The sequence below is a fragment of the Scyliorhinus canicula genome, chromosome 8, assembly GCF_902713615.1.
Source record: "Scyliorhinus canicula chromosome 8, sScyCan1.1, whole genome shotgun sequence".
Classification (NCBI taxonomy): Eukaryota; Metazoa; Chordata; class Chondrichthyes; order Carcharhiniformes; family Scyliorhinidae; genus Scyliorhinus; species Scyliorhinus canicula.
This window is the reverse complement of record NC_052153.1, coordinates 184,948,943-184,963,448: the sequence shown is the minus strand read 5'-3', so window position 1 is coordinate 184,963,448 and position 14,506 is coordinate 184,948,943. Positions and strand designations below refer to the sequence as shown.

The 14,506-nt window shown below is 48.3% G+C and overlaps 1 protein-coding gene across 10 annotated transcripts in view; it reads left to right on the top strand.

Moving 5' to 3' along the window:
* Positions 1 to 14,506, top strand: part of clcn3 (chloride channel 3) — a 206,171-nt gene that overhangs the window by 166,157 nt on the left and 25,508 nt on the right. For all 10 annotated transcript variants that reach the window (XM_038805814.1, XM_038805810.1, XM_038805806.1 and 7 more), the window contains 3 exons: positions 552 to 632; positions 2,606 to 3,151; positions 10,408 to 10,594. In XM_038805814.1, the coding sequence (XP_038661742.1) occupies positions 552 to 632; positions 2,606 to 3,151; positions 10,408 to 10,594 (814 nt within the window). The remainder of the gene's footprint in view (positions 1 to 551; positions 633 to 2,605; positions 3,152 to 10,407; positions 10,595 to 14,506) is intronic.

Here is a 14,506-nt window from a genome sequence, read left to right as displayed (position 1 = left end):
TAAATCCCCTCAATTTAATCTTGTTGCAAAAGGTTGGCACGGTAGCATAGTGGTTAGCACTGTTGCTTCACAGTGCCAGGGCCCCAGGTTCAATTCCCGGCTTGGGTCACTGTTTGTGAGGAGTCAGCACGTTCTCCCCGTATCTGCGTAGATTTCCTCCGGTTTCTCTGGTTTCCTCCCACAAGTCCCCAAGGACGTGCTGTTAGGTGAATTGGATATTCTGAATTTTCCCTCCCATAACCCGAACAGGTGCCGGAATGTGGCGACTTGGGGATTTTCACAGTAACTTCACTGCAGTGTTAATGTAAACCTGCTTGTGACAATAATAAAGATTATTGAAAAATTATTAAAAGCTTATGTTGACAATAGGACAGGGAAAAAAAAAGTCAAATAAATCAACTTTTCTTTTTGACTTGAGACGAATTACAGTGCAGCTTCAGTGGTTGTTACGTCCTAGCCCAGCTGTGTCCCTTATTTCAGAAAGCTTTCAGTGTAAAACAAGTTTACTCAAATTAATATAAACTAAAAGATTCTGTTGTTGCTTTCCATAGGTGTTATCTGCAGCATCAGCAGCTGGGGTATCTGTGGCTTTCGGTGCTCCAATTGGTGGTGTCCTTTTCAGCTTGGAAGAGGTAATGAATGTTTATACATTGTTTGTCAGTTACAAACATCTCGGGGTGCATTTACTGTTGTGAATACAGTAGAAAACGTGCACATTCTAGCGGTAGGTAGTGGGAGTGCGAAGCGATTTTGTTGCTCGGAAGGTGTAGTGTTAAATGTGAAGTCAAAACTTGATTTGATTTCTCAGTTAAGTGGAGTGAAATCACCTTTTCCAGGCAGTTATATTTGGCTACTGGCGAGGCTTTACATGCAGTCGAAAAGTATTGAACAATCTCACACGCACACCTGCAATTTTCTAATATGTGCTCGCACAGTTTACGCCGATACCTGTAGGTGGGTACAAAGGAATGTCTTGAGGATCTTCAATGTAGTTGCAGTCTATTGTTATGACCACAGCAGATGTTATTTGCTGAGCAAGCCAGATTCCAGAGGGAAACCTGCCTTAGTGGTCATAACCTTTTTTTTGTATTTTGAAAATCTACTGATCCCGCCGGTGCTGTCCACACCTGCTCTCGGCCACTGGGAACTTGGCGCGGAAGGGTCAGGGGCGGCCTGTGGGGGGATGGGGGGAGCCTCCGATGTGGCCTGGCCCACGATCGGGGCCCACCTATCGGCGGGCCGGCCTCTCTAGCTAGGGGCCTCCTTTCTTCCGCGCCGGCCCCTGTAGCCCTGCGCATTGAAGGGGGCCACTGCGCATGTGCGGATCCTGCGGTGCCCAGCTGACGCCGGAATCAGCAGCTGGAGAGGCGTGAACCGCTCCAGTGCCGTGCTGGCCCCCTGTAGGCCAGAATTGCTGATCCTGAGGCTGTGTTGACTTCGTCGAGAAACGCAACGGCGTTTCCGACGGCGTCAACACTTAGCCTCAGACCGCCCTGGATACCTTACAGCAACAGATTTATCTAAACTTTTCTTGTCTACATGGCCAGAAGAATTGAAGCAGGACAAACAACTAGAAGCCTTATGAGGATGAAAGAATGCAGTTTCCTGGGAAGCAATCATTTCTGACAAAACTGAAACCTGTATTTATGAATAAAAAGTTCATTACTGAGGGACAGTGCATATAAGTACCATCCATGTTCATGTTTTGTGCTCTTTTGTGCCATTTTCCTTGAATGATGGCCTAATTATTTATTTGGACTGCATCCCTTGCCTTTTGGCTGTATGCAAAGCACATAGCCCCAGAATTGAACAGTTAAGCCAATTCCTTGTGGATTAGAAGTAATTTAGTGCTGTTCTCAACCACTCTCTTGTGATCAAACCAACATTTTACAAACTGACTTGAAATTCAATAGGCTAAAATAACTAGTTACATTTATCTACAAATGCAGGTAAAATTATAACATTTAATGAATTAAATTGAAAATTGAATGCAAAAGAACTATGATTTTTAAAATATGTTGGTTCATCAAAAGCTCTTGAATTTAAGAAAATCTCTAGTACTTAGTTTTGAATACAGTAAGAAGTCTTACAACACCAGTCTAAAGTCCAACATGTTTGTTTCAAACACTAACTTTCGGAGCACTGCTCCTTCCTCAGGTGAATGAAGAGGTGTGTTCCAGAAACATATATATAGACAAATTCAAAGATGCCAGACATTGCTTAGAATGCGAGCATTTTCAGGTAATTAAGTCTTTACAGATCCAGAGATAGGGGTTATCCCAGGTTAAAGAGGTGTGAAATGTCTCAAGCCAGGACAGTTGGTAGAATTTTGCACGCCCAGGCCAGATGGTGGGGGATGAATGTAATGCGACATGAATCCCAGGTCCCGGTTGAGGCCGCACTCATGTGTGCGGAACTTGGCTATAAGTTTCTGCTCGGCGATTTCAGACACCCAAAGGAAACGCCAATTTCCCCATTATTATCAATCCTTTTTAAATGGTTCTGCGATTTTACTTGATCAGTTCATTGTAAATTCTTTATTGGAAAGCTTCTGAAAAATTGAAATGATGTTTTTAATCACCATTTGAAATCTTTCTCCCTTCAGGTGAGCTACTATTTCCCCTTGAAGACTCTCTGGAGATCATTTTTTGCTGCTTTAGTGGCAGCCTTCATCTTGCGTTCCATTAATCCCTTTGGAAACAGCCGCCTGGTCCTGTTTTACGTGGAGTATCATACACCGTGGTACTTGTTTGAACTGATCCCTTTTATCCTCCTGGGTGTGTTCGGAGGGTTGTGGGGAGCATTCTTCATCCGTGCTAACATTGCTTGGTGCAGACGTCGGAAAACCACAAAGTTTGGGAAGTTCCCTGTCCTGGAAGTCATCACAGTAACCGTCATCACTGCCGTGGTCGCCTTTCCTAATCAGTACACAAGGAAGAACACTAGTGAATTGATCAAAGAACTTTTTACTGATTGTGGGCCTCTAGAATCTTCGCCCCTCTGTGATTACCAGACTGATGCAAATGTCAGTAAACTGTTGGACGACATTCCGGACCGACCAGCTGGTCAAGGAGTTTACGATGCCATAGGAAAACTGGCATTAGCGCTTGTATTTAAGATTATTATGACCATCTTCACATTTGGAATTAAGGTAACCCATTCATAATAGATGTTTTATCCTCCAGCTAAGTAGAATGTAAAAATAGAAATTAACAAAGGGGTTTATTAATTTGACAGTTCATACCGTTAAAGGTACATTTAAAACAGCAGGCTGGTACTTTTAATTTTGACATGATTAGATTAAATAACAACATCTCTATACTTAGCAATATCAGCCATCTTTGAACCAAGTTCAAACAACATAAATGGCCTGGTCCAGAAGATCAAGATAGTAAAAGGTATGAACGTTATCCATTTCCCCTTCCTAAACATGTACGTGTTCATTCAGTAAATAAGCCAAGGAAACCGGAAAGGTAACATGTTTAATCCTAGATCTGTCTTGGGTTTGGAGGTGAGTTGGATTAGCAATGGGTGTGCTGCAGTTGGCCGTTGTGTTCCTGGAATCCGGAGAAGGCAAATTGGCTGGTGGTCTAATTCCTGATTGTCCTGTAGTCCAGGCGACACAGTAGCACAGTAGTTAGCACTGTTGCTTCACAGCTCCAGGGTCCCAGGTTCGATTCCCGGCTTGGGTCACTGTCTGTGCGGAGTCTGCACATTCTCCCCGTGTCTGCGTGGGTTTCCTCCGGGTGCTCTAGTTTCCTCCCACAGTCCAAATGTGCAGACGAGATGGATTGGCCATGCTAAATTGCCCTTAGTGTCCAAGAAGGGTAGGTGGGATTACTGGGTTAGGGGGATAGGGTCGAGGTGTGGGCTTAAGTAGGGTGCTCTTTCCAAGGGCCGGTGCGGACTCGATGGGCCGAATTGCCTCCTTCTGCACTGTAAATTCTATGATTCATTCGCACATCATGACGGACTAGGAGCTTGATTGTGAAGGCCCCCACATTCAAAGAGGGCCTGTCACTTGGTGTCTATGCTCACACATAAAGAGTACAAACTTTGTTTTGATACCAGAAAATTAGGTACAGGAGGAAGCCAGCTGGCCCCTCAGATCTGCTTCACCATCATTTAGATATCAGCTGAACTTAATGCTATTTCCTAATTTTGTTCCATGTCGCTCTTTCTATACCTTGCTAAAAATCTATTTCAGTCTTGTAACTTTTAATTGTCTCCTAGCATCGAGAGCCTTTTGGGGGAAGAGAGTCCCAAATTTCTACCACCCATTGTGAGAAAAAGTGTTTCCTGATTTTGTTCACATAATGACCGAGCACTGATGAGCCCCTTTGTTCCTGATTTCCCCCACCAGAAGAAATGGTTTCTCTCCATCTACCCTGTCAAATCCTTTTAACATTGTAAATGCCTAGATACGATCACCCCTCAATCTCCAATACTCTCAAAGAAATACAGACCAATTTTATGCAACCTGTCCCCATAATTTAATCTTATAAACTTGAGTACATTCTGGCGAGTTGCATTCCCTCCGTGGCCATTATATCCTTTCTAAAATGTACTCGCCAAAATGGATGAGATCTGGTCAAAGTACCATATAAATAAAGCAATACTTCCCTCCCATTGTATTCCTTGAGAATAAAGGTCAACATTTCACTGCTTTTTTGGTACCTATATTTTGCCTTTAAAAAATTTGTTTGTTTGGACTCCTCGGTTTCTGTCCTCCTTTACAGCACCTATTTTATTACTGTTTAGAAAATATTCAAATTTATATTGGGGTATATTTTATAACTGGTGAGACTCTGTGAAGTGCTGATATTTGAGGGAGCTGGGTATCCTTGTACTTTAATCACATGAGGTTAACATGTAAGGAACTAAAAAAAATCAAATGGTATGTTAGCCTTTATTACAAACGAATTGGAATATCAAAGTTAAGAAGTCTTATTGCAATTGTATAGGGCTTTGATGAGACCACACAATGAGTAGTGTACAGAGTTCTGGGCCAGGATTCTCTGGGGTCCAGGGCCGGCTCAAGGCACCGGCAACTCGGGCTGTCGCCCGGGGCGCCATGTGCTAGGGGGCGCCAGACTCGGGTCCCACGCATGCGCAGTTGGGCCGGCGCCAACCAGCGCATGCGCGGTGGCCGCACTCCCCCAGGGCGCCCCCCCCCCCGGTCCGTCCCCCCGTTTGGTCCGCTCCCCCCCCCCGCCTCGGGTCCGTCCCCCCCCCCCCCCCCCCCCCTCGGGTCCGTCCCCCCGCCCCCCCCCTCGGGTCCGCCCGCACCGCCCCCCCCTCGGGTCCGCCCACACCGCCCCCCCCTCGGGTCCGCCCGCACCGCCCCCCCCCCCTCGGGTCCGCCCGCACTGCCCCCCTCGGGTCCGCTCCCCCCGGCCCCGCCCCCCCTCTCGGCCCCCCCCCCCCTCGGCCCGCGGCCCCCTTCCCCCCCCCCCCCCCCCCCCCCCAAGGGCGCCGAAGTTCAACTTGCCCGGGGCGCCAGCAACCCTAGGGCCGGCGCTGCTGGGGTCACCAGCTAGATGCCGGATTTGTGATGGTCCGCTGAATCCCATGTCGGGGTGAATTCACAGTCTGCGCCGGGTGGCAGACCTGCCATGAGTTTTTGTGCCCACCCCGCCAATCATAGCGGGTTTCCCAGCGTCCCGGTGAACTTACCGCCCCTTTCCGACGGGACCATGCACATAGCTTATTAGAGCTATTTTACATCTCATTGATAGACAGGGTGGCCCACTCATTAACCAACTGGATGCCCCTGCCCCCACCAGCCGAGAGTCCAGCTGCCGTGAATTGGTGCAAGTATTGAGGAACGTGTACCTGGCGGCTTGCAGTCCAAGAGGTAGCAAGTTAGCAAGTACCCTCCCAACAATTGGTGCCAGGCTGCCGAGGGGATCCTTCATGGGAGCTGGGCATCAGGGGGGCTTGCACTGTGCTGGAGGGCTCAGGTCCGGGTCCTTCCTGGGATGGGGCTCATTTGGCTGCTTTCCCCATCTGTAGTCTTTAAGCCCTTTAAACAGTCAGTATGCAAAAAATAAAGTTTTCCCATAAATTGAAATTGTTCTCATCTGTACCCAATTAAACAGGCACTTAGAATCTCAGAAATACACGTCCCTCGTAATAAAGTGAAAGTGTTTGCATCTATATCCCTAAACCCTCTGTCAGTCATGAAAGTCTGTCAGCATGCCCAAGTTTAAAGGTCTGGGAGATGAAGGTAAAAGTAATCCCTGTAAAGTGGTGGAAATCTTTGAAGTAGGATGCACACAATTTTCATTGCCCTTGAAAGTATAGACGTCTGCGTGTATGTCTAGAAGGCTGAGAGCTTTGAACTACGTTGTTTACATTCAATTTCATGCTCCATTGTCTGCCATAATCTTTCTGATTGACAGGGCGAGGCAGTTTCAAAGGGGAGATTCAGATTGTTTATTTTTATAACTCTGCAGGGATCCATTAACACCTCTACAGGTGTTTTCCTAATCGTTATTTTTTTTAATGAATCTGCCACTGTGTTCTCAAGTGCTTCCCAGAAAGTGCAGCTGTGGGGGCTGCCAAGGGAACGTGACCTTAAGGGGGATGGGGTGGGGTTACTGAGGGGTGGGGCTTGCCACCGATTGAGGGGTGGGGTGGAGGCCTACCAGCGATCTGCGGGGTGCAGCAGCAGATTTTTGAGATGGATGTAAAAGGGGCGCTCCGATCTCAGAGGTGCGGGACCTGTTAGCGAGATTAGCTCCCGTCCCCTCGGTTGCAACGTGGACCCCAGTGTGTAATGGAATGGCACAGGAAAGTCATTCGAGGAGTAAAACATTTCCAAGTGCCATAGCATGGCACGTCAGTGTCGTTCCTCGCGCCAGCGGGAATCACAGTGTTTTTCCCACTGACGGGAGCACTTTTTCGTGGTTCTGGAGAATCGGGCCCTGGTCTTCTTAAAAGAAACAAAGAATTGCATTGATAGGCTTTCACAACCGTGTTACGTTTTGAAATGCTTTCCAACCAATTAAATAAGAGCAGTTACTGTTGTAATGTGGGAAATGCAGAGCCAACGTTTTGTGCACTTCAGTCTCCCACAAGCAACAATGGTATATCTGCTTTTTGCGATGTTGCCTGAGGGATAAATATTGACCAAAACACTGGGGATAACTCCTGTGCTCCTCTTCTAAATAGTGCCATGGTTCTTTTACTCCTCCTTAGAGGGCTGTGGGGCCTCAGTTTAATGTCTCATCTGAAAGATGGCACCTCTGACAGTGCAGCGGTCCTTCAGTACAGGACTGAAGTGTTGGCCTTGATTTTTGTGCACAAATCCTGGAGTGGGACTTCAACTTTCAATCCTTTAACTTAGGTGTGCCATCAGCGATACATCTGTTTTGAAGTACAACAAAGTTTTACGAGACTAATCCCTGAGATGAGGTTGTTCTGCAAGGAGTGACCCACCAAGCGTGTATTCACTAGAATTTAAAAGCACAAGAAATTAGTCTAATTGAAACACATAAAATTTTGAAGGAGCTTGATAGGGAACCTGCAGTGAGGCTATTTCCCCTGGCTTTGGAGTCGGGAGCTCAGCGTTACAGTTTCAGTTTAAGAGGTTAATCATTTAGAACTGAGATACGAGGGGCGTGATTCTCCGCAAATGCGGCGAGTCGTAAAGGCTGCCGTGAAACTGGCCGTGTTTCACGGCAGCCTTTGTGCCCCCTCCCGGAACCCGATTCTCCCCCCTGGGCGGTGCTAGCAGCGCGGTCCCGTGAAGCACGGCATCGCGGGCTTAGCGACCGTCGCTAAGCCCGCATGCCAAGCGTCACGGCGGCTGACGCGCACGATGACGTCAGCCGCGCATGCGCGGGTTGGACGGCTCCAACCTGCGCATGCGCGGATGATGTCATCACGCATATGCGTCAAACCCGCGCATGCGCGGGCCGTCATGCCCCTCAGCCGCCCCGCGGACTGATCCTGCGGGGCAGCGGAGGAACAAATAGTGCGCGGGTGTCAGACCCGCTGCCCGCGATCGGTGCCCACCGATCGCAGGCCCATGCCACCCTTGGCACGGCCGTGGTGCGGTCGTGCCAGTCGGTGCCATGGTTGTCCGGGACGGCACTTTGCAGCCGTTTTCACGAACGGTGAGAGCAGGTGTGTTTGCGTTCGTGAAAACGGCCGTAAAGGCCTGGGAACTCGGCCCATCGGCCTGGGGAGAATGGCTGTTCGCCGTAAAAAACGGCGAGCAGCGATTCGTGTCGTGGGGCGGCCGTGGGGGGGGGGGAGAGAGAATACAAGGGAGGTCAGGAAGAATGTTGGGAAGGTCCTCCCGCTATTCTCCGACCCGTCGTGGGCAGCGGAGAATCGCGCCTGAGATTTCTTCTTTCAAAGAGTTGCGCATCTTTAGAATTTTCTAACCCAGATGGCTTTGGATGCTCACTCATCGAGTGTATTCAAGATTAAAATTGATAAGTTTCAGTATACTAAGGGAATCAAGGGATATGGGGATACTAGGAAGGTAGAGTTGAGGTAGAATCATAGAATTTACAGTGTAGAAGGAGGCCAATTGGCCCATCGAGTCTGCACTGGCCCTTGGAAAGAGCACCTGACCTAGCCTCCACACCTCCTCCGTATCCCAGTAACCCCAACTAACCTTTTTTGGACACTAACGGCAATTTAGCACGCCAATCCACCTAACCTGCACATCTTTGGACTGTGGGAGGAAACCGGAGCACCCGGGAGCAACCCACACAGACACGGGGAGAAAGTGCAGACTCCGCACAGACAGTGACCCAAGCGAGGAATCGAACCTTGGACCAGCACGGTAGCATAATGATTAGCACAATTGCTTCACAGCTCCAGGGTCCCAGGTTCGATTCTCAGCTTGGGTCACTGTACGGAGACTGTACATTCTCCCCGTGTCTGCGTGGGTTTCCTCCGGATGCTCCGGTTTCCTTCCACAGTCCAAAGATGTGCAGGTTAGGTGGATCAGCCATGCTAAATTGCCCTTAGTGTCCAAAATTGCCCTTAGTGTTGGGTGGGGTTACTGGGTTTATGGGGATTCGGTGGAGGTGTGGCCTTGGGTAGAGTGCGCTTTCCAAGAGCCGGTGCTGACTCGATGTGCCGAATGGCCTCCTTCTGCACTGTAAATTCTATGATTCTATGAACCTGGGATCCTGGCGCTGTGAATCAACTGTGGCAACCACTGTGCTACCATGCTGCCCATGGCCATGAATGTGTTGCACAACCCAACAGTCTCGGATGACCTAATTTTCCTCCTATTTCTTATATCATTTATTGTGATCAAGGTTGATCACCTTATACTTACTCATATTGAGGTTCATTTCCCAATCACTTGCCTGTGTCCATTTGCAACTTTCTGCACCCATCTTCACAACTTACTGTGTCATTACTTTGTCATCTTCAATTTTTTCTGTTCCTTCAGTCTAGCCACCAATACCTATGGTGAAAAGGTGGAACCCGAGAACATATATCTGGGAACCATTATTTTCCGTGATAAAAGCAGAAAGTGCTGGAAATCCTCAGCAGGTCTGGCAACATTGGTGGATAGAGAAACAGAGTCACTGTTTTGAGTCCATCTGACTCTTTTTCAGGACTATTTTCCACATTTCACCTTGATTGCCACACTCTGTCTCCTACTGCCCAAATCAAAGGAGTACCCCCTCCCCCCCCTCAATTCGGTTCTCATTTTGGCTAATAATTGCCAAAGTGAAATCTTACCAAAAGTCGCTTGAAGTCCTAAAGGTAACATACACCTTACTTGTGACCTCCTCAGAAAATTCAATTGATAAACCAATCACCGAGATTAAGCAAGTGCCTGGCACCCGCAAAACTCTGTCACTGCAGGGAATTGGCGTTTTGCAGGAGAAATTTAGTCAACTAATTAAAGTTAAAGTCACAGATGATAAGTTGCTGTTTTGGATGATAACTTGAGTTATTGCAACGTGATGTGAAAAGTTAAAAGATATTGAGAGTCTGGATAAAGGCTGTAGTTTAAAACAGTACTCCCATAGGCTTGGAACGGACTTGGCATCAGCTCCCCTAAGTAAATGTGTAACTTGCACTGTCCTGGTCCACTATATTTGTCTGAGAATGTGAACGAGTAAAAAAATGAGCATTAACAGCAAACGTGAAGGAGCAGTGTAATACGCTGAATGTTGGTCTTCCAGTATATTCTGCTGATGCTAAATAGAGTTTGGATGTTTCTCAACAGTTCAGGTAAGAAACCAATAAAAATGGTAAATGAAAAATCCTTAAAGCTCACGAGCTTATGAGCTCCAATAGATACTGTCTGTGTGCAGAATGATCAATATTGACATGGCATGCATTATGTAGTATGTCGCTAAACTCTTCATAAAAAGGTATTTTTGCTTGCTTGATTTCTCTTCATTTTGCTACTTTTTGTAGGTACCTTCAGGCCTCTTCATACCAAGCATGGCAATCGGTGCCATTGCTGGTCGGATTGTGGGCATCGCAGTGGAGCAGCTGGCCTACTATCATCATGACTGGTTCATATTTAGCCAGTGGTGTAATGTTGGAGCAGACTGTGTTACTCCAGGCCTGTATGCAATGGTTGGTGCTGCAGCTTGTTTGGGTCAGTAATCTTCATTGGCAATGAATTAATTTTGTTTTTGAGAGTTTTTCCTGAAGATTTGCTTAGCCCAAAATGTATGTTTTAGCTGTTAAGTACACATGAGTTTCCCTAAGGATAAGGAAGGAGTGGTAGGAGGAAAAAATGCAAGAGAGGACCATGTGTAAAATGTTAACTTGTGTTCCATGCCCGCCAACTATCTGAAGAATTAATCAACAATTCACCATGTGCCAAAAAGGGAGGAATCGATTCTGGAGTTAACTTCTTGTTTTATTCGTTGGATTGTCGCAAGTGGTGCTTGACAATTTGGAAGGGGTCTGTGGCCGAGACTAGCAACTCCGTGGTTTCTGTTTGATCGAGCAGAACTGAATCCCTGCCCTCAAATCCCCCAATCTCTTTCTAGGGAAAAAGCAAGAGCGAATCAACTGATCTCCGAAGCAACCCTAGATTCTGATACCAGATTGTCTTTTTTTTGCCATAGTCCACTCACTTATTTGCAAGGCAGTTAATTGGAATTTCAGCTTAAGCAACAGCATGTGTCCAAAGATATAATTTATAAGCATTGAGTCATAACATTTGGATTATTACAATCATTTACGGCTTTTGAATGCTGATGAATTCTTATTCTATTTTATTCCCAGCAGTAATCAACATCAATTGCGAGATATATGTCTAAGCTACAGTTGTCCCTTAATATTTACTAGACAAAGTGTTTAATTAGCCAAAATGCAGTGACAGGCTGTCTGTTTCCTCCCAAGTAAGACATTCCAAGGAACCAAAATGAGACTAGTGTCCTTGCAGGGAATAGATTGATAGAATCCCGACAGTGCAGAAGGAGGCCATTCAGCCCCTCGAGTCTTCACCGATCCTTCGAAAGACTACCTTAACTAGGCCCAGTTCCCCCGTCTGGTACTGTCAGTAAGATTGAAGAGGGTGCTTGATCTACCACCACTGCAGATGAGACTACTCTTGTGAGTAGTACTGCCTGTGACATTAAACCAACGTCCAACCTGCCATGGAATTCATCCCTTCATGTCAGTGCTGGATCTGAGAGAAGCTCAGCAAGTCCCACACCCCCACCTTTTCCCCAGAGCATTGCAATTTTTTCCCCCTTAGGTGCTGACAGGTGCTGTTCCAATTCCCATCTGATAACCCTGATTGTATGTGCCTCCACCACACTCTCAGACGGCACATTCCATATCCGAACCATTTGCTGTGTAAAAATGTTTCCCCCCCACTTTGCTGCTGGTTCTGTGACCACCCACCTTAAATCAATGTCCTCTGCATTTCAACCTATCTGCCTTCTCTTGACTCTAGCAATGATATCAAAATAGGAGACTCGGGCATTGAAACCCTGCCGCGTGTTAATTGATTCTTACTAATAACTGTTAAAATAATTTGTATAGGAACCTTACAAAAGCCTATGAACCAGTTCTAAAAATACCGCAGAGCGTCAAATCATTAGTGTTCTTTGCTTGGATTAGAATAATCTGCATGTTAACCAACCAGTTCCGAAACCCAGAGAAGTGAAAGTGGGATCTGCACAGCAGGTCAATCAGTATCTGTAAAGAACAAGAAATAGGTTGACATTTTGGATGTAAACACTTCACCATATTTCTTTTTTTTTAAATAATTTTTATTCAGATTTTCACAAAATATCAATAACAGAAAATATTAACAAAAAAAAGAAAAATATTAACAACTAAGAAAAACAAGAAAGAACAACCCCCCCCCCCCTCCCCCCCCCCATTAAATACAAAAAGAAGAGATTAACACCCGTCATAACCAAAGAACACATGTACACGCCCCTTCAACCCAACCCACCGAAACGACCCCCCCCCCCCCCCCCCTCGGGCTGCTGCTGGCCTTTTTTCCCTACCGTTCTGCCGGGAAATCTCAGAAAGGCTGCCACCGCCTGAAAAACCCCTGTACTGATCCCCTCAGGGCAAATTTCACCCTCTCCAATTTGATGAACCCCGCCATATCGTTGATCCAGGCCTCCACGCTTGGGGGCCTCGCATTCTTCCACTGAAGAAGAATCCTCCGCCGGGCTACTAGGGACGCAAAGGCCAGAACACCGGCCTCTTTCGCCTCCTGCACTCCCGGCTCCACTGCAACCCCAAATATTGCAAGTCCCCAGCCTGGCTTGACCCTGGATCCTACCACCCTCGACACCATGCTTGCTACCCCTTTCCAAAATTCCCCCAGCGCTGGGCATGCCCAGAACATATGGGCATGGTTCACTGGGTTCCCCGAGCACCTAGTACACCTGTCTTCGCCCCCAAAGAACCTACTCATCCTCGTCCCGGTCATATGAGCCCTACGTAGCACCTTGAACTGTATGAGGCTAAGCCTCGCACATGAAGAGGAGGAGTTCACTCTTTCCAGAGCATCCACCCATGTGCCCTCCTCAGTCTCCTCACCCAGCTCCTCTTCCCATTTACCCTTCAGCTCCTCCACCAAGGCCTCATCTACCTCCTGCATCACTTGGTACATGTCCGAAATCCTCCCCCCTCCAACCCACACCCCCGAGAGCACCCTGTCCTGGACCCCACGTGGGGGCAACAGAGGGAACCCCGCCACCTGCCGCCTGGCAAACGCCCTTACCTGCATATACCTAAAAATGTTCCCCGGGGGAGCCCGAAATTCTCCTCTAACTCACCTAGGCTCGCAAACTTCCCATCCACAAACAGGTCCCTCAACCACCTAACACCTGCCCAGTGCCAACTCAGGAACCCGCCATCGATTCTCCCTGGAACAAACAGGTGGTTCCCTCGTATCGGGGACCCCATCGAGACCCTCACCTCCCCCCTGTGCCGTCTCCATTGCCCCCAAATTTTGAGGGTAGCCGCCACCACCGGGCTCATGGTATACCTCGTTGGAGGGAGCAGCAACGGCGCCGTTACAAGCGCCTCCAGGCTCGTGTCCACACAGGACGCCATCTCCATCCTCTTCCGTGCTGCCCCTTCCCCATCCATTACCCACTTACGCACCATCGCTGCGTTGGCAGCCCAATAGTACCCACAGAGGTTGGGCAGCGCCAGCCCTCCCCTATCCCTGCCCCGCTCCAAAAACACCCTTCTCACCCTCGGGGTCCCGTGCGCCCATACAAATCCCGTAATACTCCTGTTGACCCTCCTAAAAAAGGCCTTCGGGATAAGCATGGGGAGGCACTGGAACAGGAACAAAAACCTCGGGAGCACCGTCATCTTGACTGACTGCACCCTGCCCGCCAGCGACAGCGGCAACATGTCCCATCTTTTAAACTCCCCCTCCATTTGCTCAACCAGCCTTGTAAGGTTAAGTTTGTGTAGGGCCCCCCAGCTCCTGGCCACCTGGACTCCCAGGTACCTAAAGCTCCCTCTCCGCCCTTTTTAGTGGGAGCCTACCAATCCCCTCCTCCTGGTCCCCCGGGTGCACGACGAACAGCTCGCTCTTACCCAGGTTGAGCTTATACCCTGAGAAGTCCCCAAATTCCCTGAGAATCTTCATCACCTCCGGCATTCCCCCACTGGGTCCGCCACATATAGCAATACGTGATCCGCATAAAGCGATACTCGGTGCTCCTCCCCACCGCACCAGTCCCCTCCAGTTCCTCGACTCCCTCAACGCCATGGCCAGGGGTTCAATCGCCAACGCAAAGTGCAAGGGGGACAAGTGACACCCCTGTCTCGTGCCTCGGTATAACTGAAAGTACTCCGATCTCCTCCTATTCGTGGCCACGCTCGCCATCGGGGCCTCGTATAACAACTCACCCATCTGACAAACCCCTCCCCAAACCCAAACCTTTCCAGCACCTCCCACAAGTACCCCCCATTCAACCCTATCATAAAGGCCTTCTACCGCGTCTCGCGCCACCACTATCTCCGCTTCCCCTGCTACCCGCCGGCATCATAATAACATTCAAGAGCCTCC